The sequence below is a fragment of the Ailuropoda melanoleuca genome, chromosome 2, assembly GCF_002007445.2.
Source record: "Ailuropoda melanoleuca isolate Jingjing chromosome 2, ASM200744v2, whole genome shotgun sequence".
Taxonomy (NCBI): Eukaryota; Metazoa; Chordata; class Mammalia; order Carnivora; family Ursidae; genus Ailuropoda; species Ailuropoda melanoleuca.
In genome coordinates, this window is record NC_048219.1 from 130,883,174 (window position 1) to 130,903,173 (window position 20,000).

At 38.2% G+C, this 20,000-nt stretch overlaps 1 protein-coding gene across 6 annotated transcripts in view; it reads left to right on the forward strand.

Annotated features, from left to right (window-relative positions):
- TANK (TRAF family member associated NFKB activator) overlaps positions 1 to 20,000 on the forward strand; it is a 91,419-nt gene that overhangs the window by 15,316 nt on the left and 56,103 nt on the right. For 2 of the 6 annotated variants that reach the window (XM_019805128.2, XM_019805126.2), the window contains exon 2: positions 19,575 to 19,722. In XM_019805128.2, the coding sequence (XP_019660687.1) occupies positions 19,624 to 19,722 (99 nt within the window). In that variant the 5' untranslated portion in view covers positions 19,575 to 19,623. The other 4 variants (XM_019805125.2, XM_019805124.2, XM_011231375.3 and 1 more) reach the window with 4 other exon arrangements.

The window sequence follows — 20,000 nt, forward strand, 5'->3', positions numbered from 1 at the left end:
GAGGCGGAGCGGGTCGGGGAGTGAGCCGGGTGGGACGGGAGGGGTCGGGTCTGGCCTGGCGGGGTGGAGGGTGAAGGGTTAAAAGCTCCGCGCGCAGGCGCTGCCCTCTGAACTGGAACGGAAAACAACTTCCGGTCGACTCGCTCGACCGGGCGCCACCGATCCGGGGCGTGAGAGACAGGCGCGGAATCCCTGAACTGTGAGTAAGAAACTTCGCGAACGAGTTGTTCCGTTGGAACCCGTCGAGCACAACGGCGGGGAACTTGTGTGTGTGAGCGAGGGCGGTGCGCTGGCACTACGGGTGCCGCAGGGAAAGAAGCCGAGGAGCTGCGGAGACGACCAGTTCTCAGAGTGGAGAGGGACGTTGTGGGAGAGAAACCACCTGGGTGTGCGTCCCCGAGCCGACCCGGGAGGGGCTTTCCGAGCCCGCGACGTCAGCGCAGCCACGCTCTCCCCGCCGCGACGCTCTCTGGGGAGGGTTCCAGCCCAACTCCGCGTCCAGCGCTCGCGGGCACTTGACGTCTTCGCCGGGAAAGAGGGGAGGCAGGGCTTGCGATGTCAGGGTGAGCCGTGGGCCCCGTCACGAGTGTCCCAGACTCCTTTCGGGGCAAGGGTTGTCTTCCGGAAGCTAGTACTGTCGTGGTTATTCTTTCGAAAACTTTTAAAAGAGGTCTTTCTGTTGTTCTTCCCAAGGTTGTTGCACAATTCCGCTCTCAGCTTTCCTGTGGGGTGTCATCATAGCCGTGTCAGTGAGAAGTGGGGTAACTTCCCGGAGTGTCACGGAGAGAATGGGTGGGCGAGGCGGAAAAAGCAAAAAGCAAACCCTACCCCCAGTTGGAACCCAGGCGTTAGGTAGGGTCTCAACTCCGGTATAAAATGAGTAGCAACTGAGTTATAGATCTAAAAAGGTCTGCTTGTCAAGAAGTGGAGAAAGTAGGGGGAAGATACTCAAACCAAAGAGTAGGTGTATCTCCCTTGTTGCGCTGTAACAAGCAAAAATTGAACAGCCTTGCTATGTCAGGTGTCCTTTATTTCTCTCATGCTTTTGACGAGTTGTCCGAGGGGAGAAATGGTAGTAACAGGAGTGAAGTGACATGAAAACGAAGCAATATGAAATGATCTGCCTCCTTACCGTGGTGGAATACACATTTCAAACGAGGGGTAGCAGAGAAGCAAGCTCTGAATCCTGTTGAAAAATTATTTTTTCATCATTTGGGAGGAGAGGGAAACCCTAAAATGATACGACCATGTATAAAGCCAACAATTTATGGAGAAAATGAAACTTTTTTCTCAGTTTTCTCTCCAGTCGTAGTACTTCACAAAGGCCTTCCACGTCACTCTTAAATGTGCATAAACATGTTATTTCGTTTCCTTGTGAAAGTGAGAGTATATATGCATACAATTCTGTTATGTGCATTTTCAGACAAAAAAAGAATATATGGTGGAAGTCTTGCCATACATAGCTCTACTCTAAACGTCAGCATGGTACTTGTCGGGATGTACCATAATGTAGTTAACCATCTCTTAATGTGACCTGCCCATGTATTTTGCCCATTATTCTAAAGAATTATTTATCTATATTTTACTAGGGTGCAGATATAGTAATCCTTTGTGAAATATACGGCAGATATTTTCAAGAATTGTCACTCTTTTGGTTTAAAATGCCCAGGTTTGTTATCACTTAAGAAGGCAGTTCCCACTCAAAAAATTATTAAAATATTTTCCTGTATTGTTTATTAATTCTTTTGTAGTTTTTTATGCTTTACTCATTAGAATATCTGAAAATTATTTTTGTACATTATATAAGGTAGGAATTTAGCCATTTTCCCTGAAATCAGTTGTTGAAATCATTTCTTCCTGACTAGAATACTCCCTTATTTTAATAAATTTCCACGTACACATGGGTCTTTTATTATTATATTATTATTATTCCTTTGTTCTGTTTGTCTCTTCCTATACACAATCTCCTGATTATAGCATTTTTTAGTAATTCATAAAGCAAGTCCTTCATTTATCTTTTTCAAAATTTTCCTGAATATTGCTTTCTTTTTGAGGTAAAATTTAAAGTGTACACTGTTCATGTTTCATTAAAATAATTCTTTTGGAGGTTTTAGCTACTGTATTCACTAATATTTTCTGGCTGGTATCAAATGAGTGATTCTATATCTGACCAACTTTCTAAACTTAATAGTTTTAATAAATTGTTTCCCCTGAATTTTCTAGAAAAGGTCATCTAAATACAATCTTATCTTTATATTTCTTTTCCTTCTTTAATTTAGTGAATTGCTAGCTTCTCCAGCACAGTGATATGTAATAACAGTGATTCTGTCCATCCATATATTATTTCTTAGTTTGTGGATGTTTTTACTATGTCATCATTAAATAAGGGTTTTACTATTAATTTCCAGTAGGTTCTGTTTATCAAGGAAGTGTCTTTAGTATTTCTAGTTTACTAGGATTTTTGCAGAGAATGGATTATTTTATTTTATTTTAGAGAGAGCAAGCAGGGAAGAGGGAAGGGGGGAGAGAGAGAGAATCTTAAGCAGGCTTCATGCTCATTTCAGAGCCTGAAGCGGGTCTCAGTCTCAAGACCATGTGATGATGACCTAAGCTGAAATCAAGAGTCAGATGCTTAACTTACTGAGCCACCCACACACCCCACAGAAAATGGGTTTTAGGCCAACGTTTTGTGTGTGTGTGTGTGTATGTGTGTTTACATTGACTAGCACATTGAGAGCAATTTGAATAATAGATGTTGAGTGTTCATTTGGCCTATATATTTCTCGTTAAGATGATGGATTTTCATTATGACTTAACATTTTTATCAGGAGTGAAAGTTGAATTTTGTCATATGGCTTTTGGCATCTGTCATGACATATTGTGTGCTTTACTTTGACCTATTAGGATGTCGGGTTATTTTAGTTGAATTCCGGTTTGTGAACCAGCCTTACGCTTGGTCATGGTGTAATATTTAAGCATATAGATTTCTTTTTGGTAACATTTTTACTTAAAATCAGTAATTGGGTATCATCTGTAGTCATCATTTTCTGTGTTATCTTTGCCAGAGTTTGATATCAGGGTTATGATGGTTTCCTAAAAAGAACTGAGAAGAATTCCTGCTTTCTCTACACTGAAATTAGTTTAAACAGCATAAGAGCTCTCTATTCTTAGAAGGTTTGAAAGAATTCACTCATGAAACCATGTTGGCCTGAAAGTACATCGTTCTTAAAATAGCAGCAATATTCAGCAAAAAGCCTCAGAACTTCAAACAAACAAACAAACAAAAACTCCTCAGAGTAAATCCAAATAAATGGAAGAGTCTAAAACACCAATATATTGAAAATAAAGAACTTCTGTGTTGATCCTGGTCATTTCTCTTCCCTCCTCCCACCTCTTTTTTTCATGGTCAGAGAAGATTGTATAGGTAGGCTGAGGCTGATAATAAAATGTATTGCTGTTCTTTCTTTCCTCCACTCCAGTTATACTATAAAGTAAACTGTACTATACTATACTGTACTATATTATAAAGTAAAGGGTGTTGCGTCTACATGGGCAAGTTCTTCTCTGGCCTGGGGGAAACCAGGAATGACACTTAACTGGGAAAGCATCAGTTTCACTTTGCTGTCATTAGTGTCCCAATTTTGTTGGGAAATTTCTTTCTTTAGAGGTACTAACCAAGCTAACATTCTACTGTAGCCAACTCCCATAAGAGTTTTAAAATGAGTAGGTGAAAAAAATACACAAGCTTAGCATGCCTGTACTTATTTAATATGAAGTGAAAATTGTTAGCATAGTCCAGATAATACGTATTGTGTACTCTTTGGTAGAGTTATTACCTTTTATAAATGATTATTTCGGATTATTTTTGATCACTCAAGAATATGACCTTAAGCAGGTAATGTAATTTACCAGTATACGTCTGTGAACTGTGGACTTCAAGACACTCATAAGTGTTATTTACAGAGAGATGCAGGCATTATGTGAATGCTTGCATATTTGAAGATTTTATTTGAGTATGTATCAGTCTAGATAAAGTAATTATTGACATGATTTAGGAATGTGTCGTATAACAACAAAAGACTTCTTCTGCATGTTTTTTAAAGCCATACTCATTATCCAAAAGTAAATGGTAAATAAAAATAAGTAGCCTGTGATGTAAAACCTCACTATTCTAATTATTCTGACATGATGCATTAACTGATAAGCTGTTAACTACTGTTTGGTATTTTGTTTGTTTTCTGACACCTTATAAGCATGTATATTACTGTTTAATTTCATCTAGATTGTGTTTCATTATGTCAGGCCAAGTTTTGGTTTCTGGTTCCTGTAGGATTTATGTTGTGGCTGCCATTCCCCTTCCCCCCATCTCCTTGCTGGTGTGGTTTTCAGTCAAGGGTAGAGGGAAAGAGGAGGCTATTATCTAGAATAGGTAACAAAAATCTCTTTATAGTCTGGGACCAAGATTCTGAGTCATCTTCAAAAAAGAATAGCAGAGAATATTAAATGAACTGCCCTGTGGGTAGATGGCTAATTAGTGTATGAAGTCTTTTGAACTAGATGAAATATTTGAAAAAGTTGAGGAGGACCAGAACAGGCAGTGGTACCAGGTCCTTTGCAACTGAAAACAAGCCTTTGGGACCTATGTAATACATATGTCATAGTTTTTCAATTCCTTGTCTATAAAAACTTTTTAAAATTATGGTGAAATACATAAAACATGAAATTTACCATCGTAACCATTTTTAAATGTACAGTTTTGTAGTGTTGAATGTATTTACGTTGTTGTGCAACCAAGAAAAACAATTCTTAAGGGACTTTTTTTTTTTCCTAAAGAAAAAGAGTTTGGGAAATAAATAATATTTATCTCACAGGGGAAATGTCCTGTATAGTAACCTGAGTTTTCTTCCCTTTATCCAGAGATACACCTTCTATGATAATAATTATCCATACTAAATTATGAGAGTAAACTGAGCACTGATGATCTGCATTAGCTTTCACTTACTACCAGTATTTTTGCTTTGGGGAAAAAAAAAAAGTGCCTATTAAAAATAGGTTGTGGGGGCGCCTGGGTGGCACAGTCGTTCCAGGATTGAGTCCTACATCAGGCTCCTCCCCTGGGAGCCTGCTTCTTCCTCTCCCACTCCCCCTGCTTGTGTTCCCTCTCTTGTTGGCTGTCTCTCTCTCTCTCTCTCTCTCTGTCAAATAAATAAATAAATAAATCTTTAAAAATAAATAAATAAATAAAAATAGGTTGTGAAAGCAAGGTCTTTCAAGTCATTTCAGTAAGGAATTATTGGGAATTGAATGGATGAAGAAAAATAACAATGAGTTCCATTTTGATGGTTACTTAAGAAGTTGAAGTTCTGAGAATCTTTGAGATATTTGCATAGAGCAAGGTTTAGAGAATTGTTCTCTGGGCAGCAGAACAAACACAACCAGGTAATTTTGCTAGGGAGAGTAGATTGCTTTAAAAGGACAGAAATCAGGGACTTAGGTCTCTTCAAGATAATATATTATTTCAAATCACTTGAATAAAATCACCTGCTTTTATGGGGTATTTAAGTGCTTATATTATTCATAGCCACTTGTTATGTGGCATTTCCTGTAATGTAATTTCATATATTTGCTATCTCTAAACTAGAATTGCCTTTCCTTTGGTATTAATGGTTCTTGGCTTTTAAAAATCCTTATCTCCTTTTTCATAAACGTTAAAATCGCACATATCCTAGGGAATTTAATATTGGCTCCTCCTTCCTACAGTCTTCTCTTACACCTCCTCGTACTGAATATAAACTTGCTCTTGTAGTTCCTCCATCCAAGAATATTCTGCAGAGCACTACTTTATATGACTTATGAAAACAGATTTTTAGTATTAAATAGCCATTTTAAACTGCATAAACCCCATTCTGCCCCCCATCTCCAGATTTTAACATGACTCTTACTCAGGAAAGAATACCCCTTAGGAAGCTGAGCAAGCTAACTGAGCAGTGCCATGTTTCTGTTTACCTTGGGGTAGAACATCACATGCCATGCCCAGTTTCTCTTCTGGTGTTATACTGTTTGGTTGTGCACTTCAACGCCAGAATTTGATGAACAGTTACAGAGAAAGAAGTACTACTGGGCCAAAAAAAAAAAAAAAAAAAAAGAAANGGAAGTAAGGCAAAGCTGAGACACATGGGTGTGGTCTTTGGCTGTGAAATCTTTTAACTCTTAGAAGATAACACAAAAAGTTTCACCAAATTCAAACATCCAGCAAAATGGAGAACCTGGTCTGGGGAGCTTTTGGGTTGATCTTTGGGGGGATCATCTTACCTTGTTTATCCTGATATATTTAGCCTACTACCAGCTTATGGAAAAAATACACAATCTAAATTCTGACACTGCTGGATCAATGGTATTTAAGTTTCTATTATTTCAGGTGCCTGACTGGAACACAGTTAACAGTTGTATTGCAGCATGCTATGGGTATATGGGAAAGTGAGACCAGAAATGCAAACTGTCATTTTGGGGAATCGGCTGCTTATGTTAGGGAAATTTGGGGGAATTGGCTGCTTATGTTAGGGAACTCTCTTAAAAGTGGGAAATGATTAAAACCAAGTGTTAGGAGTGACAGTTCTTTTCCATTTCCTTTCTTTAAGTGGGGAGAAAACACATACTTTTGAGTGTCTTTAAAAATTTACCCTAAGACAGAAGATGTCCTTTTATTTGAGGTATGTACTGTGTTATTGACTTGTGCTTTTTGCTTCTGATGATTTTCGTGAGTGAAGAGGTGATCACAGAGCTTAATTTAAAAAACACAGGGTGTATCTTCCACTAACCTATTTACCTCTTCTTTTGCTAAAGTGGCAACTTTTCTGAAATAGAATGTGAATGCTTATTATTCATGTCCCAAGGGGTTGGAAAAGCAGATGACTTTTCTAGGAAGAGGTAGCTCCAGTTGATTTCCTCTTCCCCCCTCTCGGCCCCAATCCTGAAACCACTTTAGATTTAAAGTGGCCCCTTACCACAAGTATGAACCTGGCAGAACGCTTACCTAGACACAGAATAGTCTCAGCAGTGGGGGAAACCCAACAGAGGGGCCTTTCCCACCTCCCAAATCACCCATACTTGTCTCTACTACCCCACAAAAAATAGACCTTATTAAAGCATTATAAATCATTCTGGGTGGAGGTGGTGGAAATCTGATACCTTTAAGCCTGTGATTCTTTTCAAACTTGAAATCCCAAAATATGTAACTAATCAAAGTTGAATTGTTTGGTTGAGCTGGGCAATTGGTGGAACATTGTTTCGGTTTACACACCCCCACCCTTGGTTAGTGGAGCAATGTTTTGGTTCACACAGCCCCAGCCTCAGTAGAGCCCTGGAAGCACTACTACTTACTTCAATTATTATTTCATTTATTCAGGATTGGTTAACTATCACTTGGCAGAATAATACTGGTTACCAAAGACAGCAGGCTTAAGATATTTTATATATGAAACAAGAAAAAGAAGTTCATTTAAGAAGGAGGCTGGGAGGAAATAAGAATATCACTTCAGAAGATTCAACATCCAAATAGAGGAGTCCCACAAAGGAATACAGAAGGAATGAAATTGCCAAAAAAATAATTGAAGAAAATTTCCTAGAAGTGAAGGATGAACTTCCAGCTGAGTTAGGTACAAGATCAGGAATCAGAATGGCTCTGGACTTCCACGAAAAAAAAATGGAAGCTAGAAGACAGCAGAGCAAAGCTGTGAACTAAATTCTTACTTTGCGTAGTGGAAAGACAAGTAAAACTGAAAAATCAATAATGGCAATATTAGCATGTTATTTAGAGATACCGAGATAAATACCAGAAAGAACCAAAAGAGCTAAAAATCATTGCCAGGGTGAAGCAGAAAATGAGGAGGAGAAAGAACAGGGCAAGGGATTTACAGTTTTTCTTAATTCTTGTGAAACTCCTTGACTCCTTTAAATATAGATAGGTATAACTTTGGTTAAAAATAAAATAAAAACTCAATTAGAGTGAAAAGAGCTAGAGATTGGATTTTCATGTCAGAAAGAGCTGGATTTATCTGGGTCTTTCATTGTCTAATTCTTTGACCTTAGTCAATTTATATAACCTTTTGAAGCTCGTTTTCTTTATGTAGAAAGGGAAAATAATCTATGCTCCTGCAGAAGAAAAAGTAAGGTAGCTTATATAAAGCACCTGGCAAGTAATATTACCTCGATAGGTATCAAATCCCTCCCCCATCCCTAATGTTTCCCCTTGGGGAAATAGGGAAATGCCTCTTAAATTGTTGAAATGCTTGTCATTCAAACACAAAACTGAAATTGTCTTTATGGTCCGCGGTTGTGTGCCTTTCTGGATTGAAGGCATGTCTTTGAGGTCTATGCCCTTTCTCAACTATCTGTAGATAGTTTGAGATTTAAATAGAATAGAGATGATTAGAGTATTGGTGGGGGGAGCATCAAGTGAAAAGGGTCATTGCTACTTGGTAGAAGAGCTGTGGTCACACTCAAATTTCTTTCTCAACATGAACTTCAGTGCAAATGCCGTTAATGGAATCTCTTCCATTAATAGAGGAAACACTTGTCATACAGACTGTTGAGTTGTGGAAATTTCAGGGAACCAAGATCGTTAGAGTGCTGTTGCTTTGGGCTATCTGCCAAATTATCAAAATACCTTTTTTATTTTTCTTTTTTCTTTTTTTAAGAACATCTTCTACCTTAGCAACTGCTATTTTGTTTCCAAATTCTATATGCTTCTTCTGGAACAACTCAAACAGCAGATCACTGTGGAACAAAAAAGACACTATAAAAAGTCTGTTTCCCTGCCTTGGTGCATATTTGTATAGTGTTATACAAAGTACAGTGCTTTCCCAGTTATGAATTGACCCCCTATGGCGTAATTCTAAATATGTCTTACATCTGCTCTTCTCTCTTTTCCCCTTTACCCCCCACAAAAAAATTATCCAAGAAATCTTGGCCAGGGTTTGCTGATCTGTTTTTTTTTAAACCACCCTGGATGATTCTACCGACCCATGTCGTACAGTGTGTTCTACCCCAAACATCCTAAACTGAGGCAGATGAGGGAACAGAGGTGCACGGAAAGGTTAAATGACTTGTTCACTCTGACCTGTCAACAAGCATATTCTCTACTCCCAAATCTGATTTTATCTTTGATTGACTAGGCTTTTTAATTTTGATTTCTAATGTTCAAATTGTCTTAATAAAGAAGAAATTAATATATTTTACACAGGATGTGGTATCAGTTAAAAACTGAAATCTTTATTTTATAGCATCTTTTTATTTTTCCAGATACAAAAAGAAGTGAAAGTGAAAAAAGTGAAGATTTTTAATAAACTCGCTTCCACATGGTAGGATAGCACAGCAAGTGTTAAGATTTACTAGGTCTGAATAGTCATATTTAAGAAAAACTGGCTTTGAAAAGAGTGGAAACTCGGTCACTTTGGGCACAGATGCAGGTTTGAGAGATTGGTTTGTCAGGGTACCCAGGGATTTGGGGGCCCTGTCTTCAGGGGTATTCAGCAACTGGAGTAAGAGTGCGTTACGCGGTACTATATCTGGTTTTAAACTTTTATCATACTAAACATTTAAAGTCACACCCTAAACATCTTGGGAATGACTGGAAATAGAGATCTGGAAATCTCTGAAACCTTATTTATTTTCTCCTTGGAGTTCTTACAATTACTTCTAATAAAACAAGTTGTGACTTGCAAACATTTGCCCAAAAGCCTCGACGTGTCCTCAGGGAAATTAAAAGCAGGGGTATGAAGAGCTGGGGAGTCTCGTGCCAATGGTTAAGAGCACAGAGTATAGCTTTATAATTATGTAAGCTTTTGCTTGTTCCCATTTATCATTGGTAATATTCTCAAGACTAAATGACCGCTCAGCAATTTAAACTGTGACTTAAGAGAAAATAGGCCTTTTTGTGAAAAGGTCCCCTATTGTCTCCTTAAGTTTTATATCTTCATAGAAGAGCTCTTTCCTTTCATAGTGGTTTTGTTTTGTTCTGATACAATAAATGACTCAGAGATGCTGGAGTGGCCCCTAATCTATTAACTCGTGAGATTTTATTTTTATTTTTTTTAAAGATTCTATGTATTTATTTGAGAGAGAGACAGAGAGAGTGCACAAGCAGGGTGGAGTGGCAGAGGGAGAGAAAGAAGCGCTCCCCACTCAGCAGGGGCCTGACTCAGAGCTCCATCCTAGGACCCCAGGATCATGATCTGAACCAAAGGCAGATGCTTAACCAGCTGAGCCACCCAGGCGCCTCAACTCATGAGATTTTAACAACTTCTTCAAAAGCAACTTTTCCTTTTATAAATCTTGTGCAGCCTGTGACATCTTGTACATTATTGTGTTCTATTTAGGTGGATTTTTTTAAGACTACTGAAAATATTTTTTTTCAGACTCTTAGGACCGCAAGATAGGTACAAACCATCCTACTCCTATGAAAGATCATTGTTAATGCTACTTTCTTGTCATAAATTTGGCAGAGTAGAAGGGAGGAGATTTCAAAAAGATCACGCATTCAGACACTTTACCAGAGAGTTATTTTTCCTGTTACTTAACAGCATGTTGTAAGGGTTAACAGAACAGAGCATTAGATAACATTCCTACCCTTTTGCCTGAGGGTCTCTTTGCTTAAGAATAACAGACTTATGCTAAAATGCCTTACTGTTTTATGCATTCCCTAGTTTATTATTTACCTTCTGACACTGTCCAGTGGCCCTATCCTCTTTTTTGCTTTATATTTGAGAGGAAAAGAGTGTACATCTTATAACCTGAAGTGATACAATAATGAGTATTACTTCTTTCTCCACTATTTTCTTTTCAAAAATGTAGTGGTTTGGGTTTTTGTTTTGTTTTTTGGGGTTTTTTTGTTGTTGTTGTTTTGTTTTTTTGTTAAAAAGATTTGGGCTTGGTTGACTGTCCAAGGACTTAGGAGTTATCAGAGGACAATCAAAACAGGACTTTAAGAATAGGAATATAAGCAGGAGGGAAGCCATACTTAGTATTTATTTGTTCTCTGGATTTCATTACTGCTAAGTTGGTATATTTTCCCTGCCTCTTGTTAATTATGTGTCTTCTATAGCACTTCTATCCAAAATTGTATTCAATATCTTTCTTCCCAGAACATTTTTCTTCCTGTTTCTCTATTGGCTATCATCACTGTCTGCCTAGTATTTTGAAAAATATGGCTAGTGAACCAGCTTCAAAAAATCACATGGGTTACTTATTAAAACGCAGATTCCAGGACCCCATCCCAGGCCAGCCGATTCAGAATTGTAGTGGCTTGAATGCTGCCTTCCTATCTAGATCCACCTGGACAACAAATCCCATTGACTTTGACTTAGAATTGTGTCTTGAATGTATTCATTTTTCACTTCCCCTGCTCTTGATCAAGCCCATCTTTCACTCAGAGTACAATAGTTCCCTATGGATGTCCTCACTTTGTCTCCCTCATTAGTTTGTATTCCACAATGGGTACTCAGTTTACCTTTCTAAAACATGTTTATCTCCTGCTTGAAAATCCTCCATTACTTTTTTTTTTTTAAGATTTATTTATTTATTTATTTTAGAGAGAGCGTGCTGCATGCACATGAGCGGGGCGAGGGGCAGGCAGACAGGGAGAATCCTGAAACAGACTCCCTACTGAGTGCGAGCCTGATGAGGGGCTCAGTCCCTGGACCCTGAGATCATGACCTGAGCCAAGTCAAGAGTAAGATGCTTAACTCACTGAGCTACCCAGGCACCCCGAAAATCCTGCATTACTTCTTAATGTCAGGTTAAAGTCTAAATTTATTAGAGTAATATTTAGGGTCCACCACAATCTGGCCATAACTGAGTCTGCTGCCTATAGTGTATGCACCTGGTACACTCTGTAACTCCAGGGGGTTCCGTTCTGATTATGGTCTGCCCGAATGGTGCCCCTAGGGTTTTTGTAGTGTAGCACAGTCATACATGGTGGCCATGACTATTCTGTCTTAACACCCTCACCTCTTCGTCTTCTACACATCTTAGACTTCCATAAATAGAATACCTCCAGTCCCTAAATGCACTGTACTAGTGACTTCTCAATGCCTCTGTCTTTCAGAGTGAATATTCTTTCCTCCCTCTCATTCTCTGCTTGTTGAAATCCTCATGTTTCAGGGCCAGGTTTAAGTGTCAGATCTTCTGTGAGGCCTTCCACAATCCCTCTCATTTTAATTGTTCTTCCTATTGAGTTGTTACCCTGCTTATCCCTTTTATTTAACAGTTCTTTTTTCTTTTTCTTTTGATATAAAACTTATATGCAGTAAATCTTCAGTGACCCATTGGGCGAATTCTTGCAAATGCTTCCACCTGTGCTTCCCAGACCCCTTTCAAGATATGATCATACCTTTTTACACATTTATAATTGGCCTGCTAGTATGGTTATTTTCATGCTTGTCTGCCTTACTAAATTATAAGCTCTAATTAGAGAAAAAGGCAAAGACTATGACTTTGTCTCTTTCCCATGAAAAAAAAGGAGCACATACAATGCATTCAGCACTGAACCAGTGGTAACTGTTGTACCTGTTTAAACAACTCAGCTCCTCTATTAAGAGATTCTCAAAAACAGTGGCTTAAATAAGAGAGAAATTTTATTTCTTTCGTATATTAGAATTTAAAGTGTAAGATGTCAAGGGCTGATCTGGCAGCTCCACCATGTCAAGGACCTAGACATCTTCATTCTTGTTCCCGCATCTGCCCTTGTCCTTCCACCATCCCTGAAATGTTGTCTTCATCATAGTGTTCTACGTGACTCACCACAACATCCCATCCAGCCGGGGAAGGGAAAAAAGTGATGAGCTCCTCTTGGAAGTTGCATTTACTTGCCAATGACCAGAACATACTCACCTGACCATACCAGTTAAAAGTTAGGATATTAGAGGAGAAGAGAACAGATATTGAGGAACAGATAATATGTATACTTCATATATGGTTTCATTTAATCTTCATAGTACTGCAAACTATGTATCATAAGAAGACTAATAGAGAAGCCAAATAAATGGCTAGAAAATTGCAGATATGGGATCTGATTACAATGCCTTTCCTTTTTTCATTCTATGTAGTTAAGTGTTAGGAGGACATACATAAATGTTATTAAATAAGTAAAGTCATCTTCACTGTTATTTCACATATTTTTATATCACATATTTTCGCAGTATCATATCACCTCTTTAATTCCAGGACACCCTATGTAACTTTACTCCATGCTTCTCACCACCTTGAAATTAAATATCATATCAGCTAGTTTGTAACCAAGGCCTAGTTTATAGTACAATTTAAAACAAAATGACTACTTCTTTTAAAGCTATGATATCGTACGAGGAAAACTATATCACTGTATTTCCCAAGCAATAGCTTCAATACTCTGTTTGGAAATGCTATATAATCAAAAAGTTGAAAGAGATTATATCATTTAGCCCCTTCATTTTAAATAAGAAAGGAAAATTGAGTTCCATCGAAGATACAAGACTTATCCTTTATTTCATTCCCACTGCTGCTTTTCAAGCATCATGGGAAAGCACTAGCCTAATCAGTCATTTCTGTAAGTAACCATCATTGTTATATTGGAGAATTGTCTCAGGTTTGCAGAGTTGTATGATCAGAAAAATCAAGGGGCGCCTGGCTGGCTCAGTTGGTGAAGCGCCCAACTCTTGATTTCGGCTCAGATCATGATCTCGGGATCCTGAGATCAAGTCCCATGTGGGACTTCTTGCTCAGCAGGGAGTCTGCTTGAGATTCTCTCTCTTTCTCTGCCTCCCTCCCCGGGCATGTGCACGTGCTTTCTCTCTCTCTCAAATAAATATTAAAATAAAAAATCAAGCTGAATAATGCATAAAGAAATGCTTATTATCCTAGCCTTTTTTAGTGAAGAATGGATATATTATCTAACACTAAAAACATCTTTATAGCCCTTGGGAACCTGTTCTAGAAAGGATGACTGCTATTTGATTATCAGATACCTAGTATAAATGTTACCTACCTCTCAGAGCCTTTCCTAAGCCTCAAAAATAGATGTGACCGCTTTCCTCTCCCAGTTCTATAGCCTTTGGATACCTCAGGCTACATATATGTACACTTTTAAGTTCTAGCTCATGGTGCTTTTGTGAAGATGAGTTTCGTGTTTGTTTTGTTCCCAGTGTCAGTAGTGCCCAGTACAGTCTTTGCTCCTACTTGGCAGTGTTTTATCAAGTAAACATATCCACCATGGCACCCTAGGAGAATAGTTCGCAGTTGCCTTTATTTTTTTAAAGTTATTTAGTTAGTTAGTTAACAGAGAGGGAGAGAGGAAACACAAGCGGGAGGTGTGGGGAGTGGGAGAGGGAGAAGCAGGCTTCCCGCTGAGGGGAGAGCCTGATGCAGGGCTAGATCTCAGGGTCCTGGGATCCTGACCTGAGTGGAAAGCAGACACTTAACCACTGAGCCACCCAGGGGCTCCTGCAGTTGCCTTTAATAAACAGTCCTTGAATGAAGAATTTTATAGTCCCAGTTCCCATGCTTATCGCTTAGTAGCTCTAGGGAACTCATTTAATGCCTCTGAGCCCGTATCAGTCAGATGGGAATGTGAATAATAGGAGGTAAAGTATTGGTGAAAAAACTTTGTAAAAGGAACACAACTCTGAGGTGGTACCCTCTGAAGCCCCTTGCCTCACCCCACAAAAGTGCCTTACATGTAACAAGTAAATATAAACTTTATTTTTCCTAATTGAATAGTAATGGGATCCATTTTATAACATCTAAGTTTGGTCCTAGCAGTTGGCAGGCCTTTGTTGGAGCTGGGGAAACTTTACCAAGGGAAGATAAAATTATCTACCTTGCGGAGGGTTCCTTTCCTACCCTAGAACAGTTATTGAATCAAGGAAGTAATGAAAGAGGAAGCAGCCTGCAGCCCAGGGATTTTCTTGGTGCTTCCTCCTGGGTGGACACACATTGGACCTGGGAGGCAGAACAGGAACTTGCTGTCCTTCATTTTCCTTCTCACAGGAACCACCCGGGGGAAAAAAGGGAACTACTGCCAGAGGGACGGAGGTGGGTGGGTAGGGACTATCCAGGCTTCAGGGGGATTGCCCTGGGTGGGTGGGGGTGCTTTGCATTCTGCTTGCCCAGATACCTTCTGGGGTATCAGTGACTTACTCTTCCTCCTGTAGTGGAAGGAAACCAGCAAATCAGACCCAGAATAAAGAAATTACCATGGAAGGCTTTCCAAAAATACACTTAAAACAGTGAAACCATAACTAGAAGAGTGCTTCCAAGGCAGAGGTTGCTTTAGCTTGGATCTCCTGGGTTTAGGCAATGAGATTTGGGTTTGAGCATGTTTACTATAAATAAAACCATTTCCCTGGAGCCTGGCAAGTTTTGCAGCAGGCATACCAAAATGTAATTGAAATGTGACTGCCTCTTAAATTGTGAAATTAATTTTACACTTAACAAATGCTTCAAAAAAAAGAGAGAGAGAGGAACAAGTGGCTTTAAAGTTCAGGGTGTAATATTTGAAATCTGTCCAATTTAATTAGTTGGGTCCCAGCGACTGTTTCCTTTTTCTCTGGTCAGTGTCACTGATCTAACACCCAATTCTCTTCTTGGTTGTGAGATAGAAATTAAATGTATCATTTATTTAGTTGTATTGACCTGAATCGTATCTCTCCAGCATACATTCTTATTTCAGGAAATAGGATGCATTCATGTGGAATTTACTCAGTAACTCTTCTTAGTGACATTTGTGTGATCTAATTCAAGGACCTGAAATGAAGCGTCCACATGATTTACTTGCATATGATGCAGCTATTTTTAGTATTGCATTTACATTTTTAAAAACAAGAATGCACCTTCTTGATGGAACAGACATGCATTTTTAGACTCACAGATTCAACAACTGAAGAACAAAGAACTTTCTTCGAAATCAAGTCCAAACATCTTTTTTTGTATTGGAGACAAAGAAACTTGGGTTTCGGAAAGATTTAGTGGCCCTGAATCAAGGTCACAGTGTCATTCAGTGACAGAACAAAATAAGAAACTAGATGGGTTTCCAATTCAAGGTTCTTGTTTGTCTCAGATTTTAAAATATAGATGTGTTTTATGTTGACAATTTGTCATGATGTGCAGCTTTTTAAGATAGTGATAGGTAACTCAGCCACATAGTTACTTAAACCTTTCATTTCTGCATTAGCATTTTATACTGTATTATAGTTCTGATAGCTGCCAATTCTTATTTTCTTTTACTATATACCTATTTTTAATCTTGCTTATATTTTTATAAGCTGCCTTAAATCCTTCTTTGAATGATATAGTGTCCAAATGAATAAAGTACTCAACATGATGCTTTGTGTTAATGCTAATTATTTGTTTTTCCGTGGTATCTATGGCATGTCAGAGATCCTGGCAATGTTAGTTATCCAAAGAGTATTTCATCTTTTTTTTATCTATCAGAGGTAGCAGTAGAAACAAACTTCCTAAGTGGAATTCCTAAAAAAAATTACCATTCTTTCATTTCGTCAGAAAGCAATAACACTCTGACCCCCATAGTAAAAACCTTGAAATTGTTTTTAGAAGCCTGAAAATGACTTAGGGGAGTGTATTTAGTACTTAAAATGAAAGACTGGTAGGATTGAAATATTACCTAGATATTTTTAAAAACATTGCAATTTATGGTCAGCTGATTTCAGTAAGAGTGCCAAGGCCATTCAGTGGGAAAAGAATAGCCTTTAGTGCTTGGGCAGTAGGATAGCCGCATGCCGAAGAAAGAGTTTGGACCCCTACCTCATACCATACATAGATTAACTGAGTGTGGATCAAAGATACAAATGTAAAAGCTAAAAGTATAAAATTCTTTAAAGGAAACACAGATGAAAATTTGCATGACTTTGTCTTAGGCAGCAACATTTTAGATAGGACATGAGAAAAGCAAGCAACGAAAGAAAAAAATAGATAAAATCAGACATCAGAATTTAAAACTTTGTTGAAAGACACTATTAAGGAAATATAATCTATAGAATGGGAGAAGAGTTTGCAAATTACACATATGTGATAAAGCTCTAGTTTCCAGAATATATAAAGAACTCTTACAAATCAACAATATGAAGACAAATAACCCAATTAAAAAGTGGACAAAGGATTTGACTACATAGACATTTCTCTAAAGAGGATATACAAATAACCAATAAGCACTGAAAGATGTTCAACATCATCAGGAAAATACAAATCAAAACTGATGAGGTACCACTTCACACCCACTGGGATGCATATAAATTTAAAAATGGACGATAAATGTTAGTGAAGAGGGAGAGAAATCGGGACTCCTACTCATTACTGGTAGAAATATAACTTGGTGGGGCACCTGGGTGGCTCAGTCGTTAAGCGTCTGCCTTCGGCTCAGGGCGTTATCCCAGCGTTCTGGAATTGAGCCCCACATCAGGCTCCTCGGCTGGGAGCCTGCTTCTTCCTCTCCCACTCCCCCTGCTTGTGTTCCCTCTCTCACTGGCTGTCTCTCTCTCTGTCAAATAAATAAATAAAATCTTAAAAAAAAAAAAAAAAAAGAAATGTAACTTGGTACACATCCTGTGGAAGCAGCTTTAGCAGTTCCTTTAAAAGGTTAAACGAGATTATCATCTAACCCAGCAATTCTGCTCCTAGGTATATATCCAAGAGAATTGAAAACATGTTCACACAAGTATGCATACACAAATAGTATAGCTTTCTTAGAATAATCAAAAAAGGGAAAGAACGCAAATGTCCATTAGCTGAGGAATGGATAAACAAAATGTGGTATGTTCACACAATGGAATATTACTCAGACATAAAAAGCAATGAAGTACTGTTACGTGCTACAACATAGATAAACCTCAGAAGTTTTATGCCATGTGAAAAAAGTCAGACACAAAGGCCATATCTTGTATGGTCCCATTTATATGAAATGCCCAAAATAGACAAATCCATAGAGTCAGAAAGCAGATTAGTGATTGCTGGGGGATTGATGGGAGAGAGGAATTGGGACTAACTGCTAATAAGTAGTTTCTTTTTGTAGTGATAAAAATATTCTGGAATTAGATAATGGTGATGATTGTACAACATAGTGAATATACAGAAAGCCACAAAAATGTACACTTTAATATGGTGAATTTTTTTATGTTATATGAATTGTATTTTAATGTAAAATACCCCAATTTTTAAAAAAGCATTGTGTACCCAAAATAAAAGGACACATGAAAGATTAGAGACTGAGATTATGAAGGATTTCCAATCATAAAGAAGTGAAATGATTTGGTACCCCCAAGCCCCCCCCCCATAGAGAACTTTATCTCTTCTGTGGCTTTCAGAAGATTAAGAGGAAGGTCCTGTGGTGTGACTTTCACAGGAAAAATCAGAGTCATTACCTGGCCCTCTGCTCAGAGCCAAGGAATGTGGTTAGAAATGTTATGCAAATTGAGATGATAAAACCAAATTACCTCCACTCAGTAAATCACCTGTAGTTCAGAAACAGCAGAGAGGTTGGAAAACTAATAGGGAGTGTGGGTAGGACTGAAGGGATGTGATTTTTCTTTTTTAATGTACAATCAAACAACAACTCTCCCTAGATTTTGTGCTAAAATAAGAGCATTTTCACACATTTTAATTGCTCTGTGATAACAACAGTGTGAACTCCATCCACAAACATTTATTATCTATTTAATTTTGCTCTAATTTCAGTGTAGCAAGAATTCACCTTGTAAGTGGGAATAACTGTCCGTTTAGTAAAAAGAAATCCCTTCCCACATTGCTAATCCTGTTGTGCATTTCTATAATAAAGTATTAATAACAAATGGCCTTTTATATTTCTCCACTTGAAGGTTGTGTTTTTAGATTACTGTTTTCAGAGTAGCATCTTTATGAACTGAAACCTTACTTGCTCCTTGAACACTAGTAGAGAATATTAAAAATTGAAGAAGCTGGGGCGCCTGGGTGGCACAGCAGTTAAGCGTCTGCCTTCGGCTCAGGGCGTGATCCCGGCGTTCTGAGATCGAGCCCCACATCAGGCTCCTCCGCTATGAGCCTGCTTCTTCCTCTCCCACTCCCCCTGCTTGTGTTCCCTCTCTTGCTGGCTGTCTCTATCTCTTGTCGAATAAATAAATAAAATCTTTTTTTAAAAAATTGAAGAAGCTAATGTTTCTTAAGATTTGTGATCAGGGTTTTATGGGGCGCCTGGGTGGCTCAGTCCTTAAGCATCTGCCTTCGGCTCAGGGCGTGATCCCGGTGTTGTGGGATGTAACCCCACATCAGGCTCTTCTGCTGGGAGCCTGCTTCTTCCTCTCCCACTCCCCCTGGCTTGTGTTTCCTCTCTCACTGGCTGTCTCTCTCTCTGTCAAATAAATAAATAAAATCTTAAAAAAAAAAAAGATTTGTAATCAGGGTTTTAGATGAGACTTGAATCCCTTTATAAACTTTTATAGTGCTTGGTGCTGTAATGTTCATGATAAACTGTATGGAACTGTCTATAAGATGCATTTTAGAAATGATATTTATATAATTTAATAGTTATCTAAATTGTTCTGATTATTTTCCAGACTTGTCATTTACTCCATCCTTTATAGTGATGCTACAGAACAGAGAGGAATGGATAAAAATCTTGGCGAGCAACTCAATAAAGCTTATGAAGCCTTTCGACAGGCATGTATGGATAGAGATTCTGCAGTGAAAGAGCTACAGCAAAAGGTATATGGTTTTGGTTTTGAAAGTTCTTATTTATCCTGGTAAATGGAAATTTGAGAATCTTTTGCAAGTGAAAAATATTGTATTTTTAGAAACTTTCTTGAAGAACTATAACTACTAAAACACAGAGATACATATTAATGGATGGAATTTAAGATTCTTATTTGTTGTTTTAAAAAACAAAACAAAAAAACATTGTGACCTGAGGGAAGAGTTCATAAAGAGCATTATCCTCCATAAATAATTTTTAATTTTCAGTTTCAAAAGAGAGTAAATTAGAA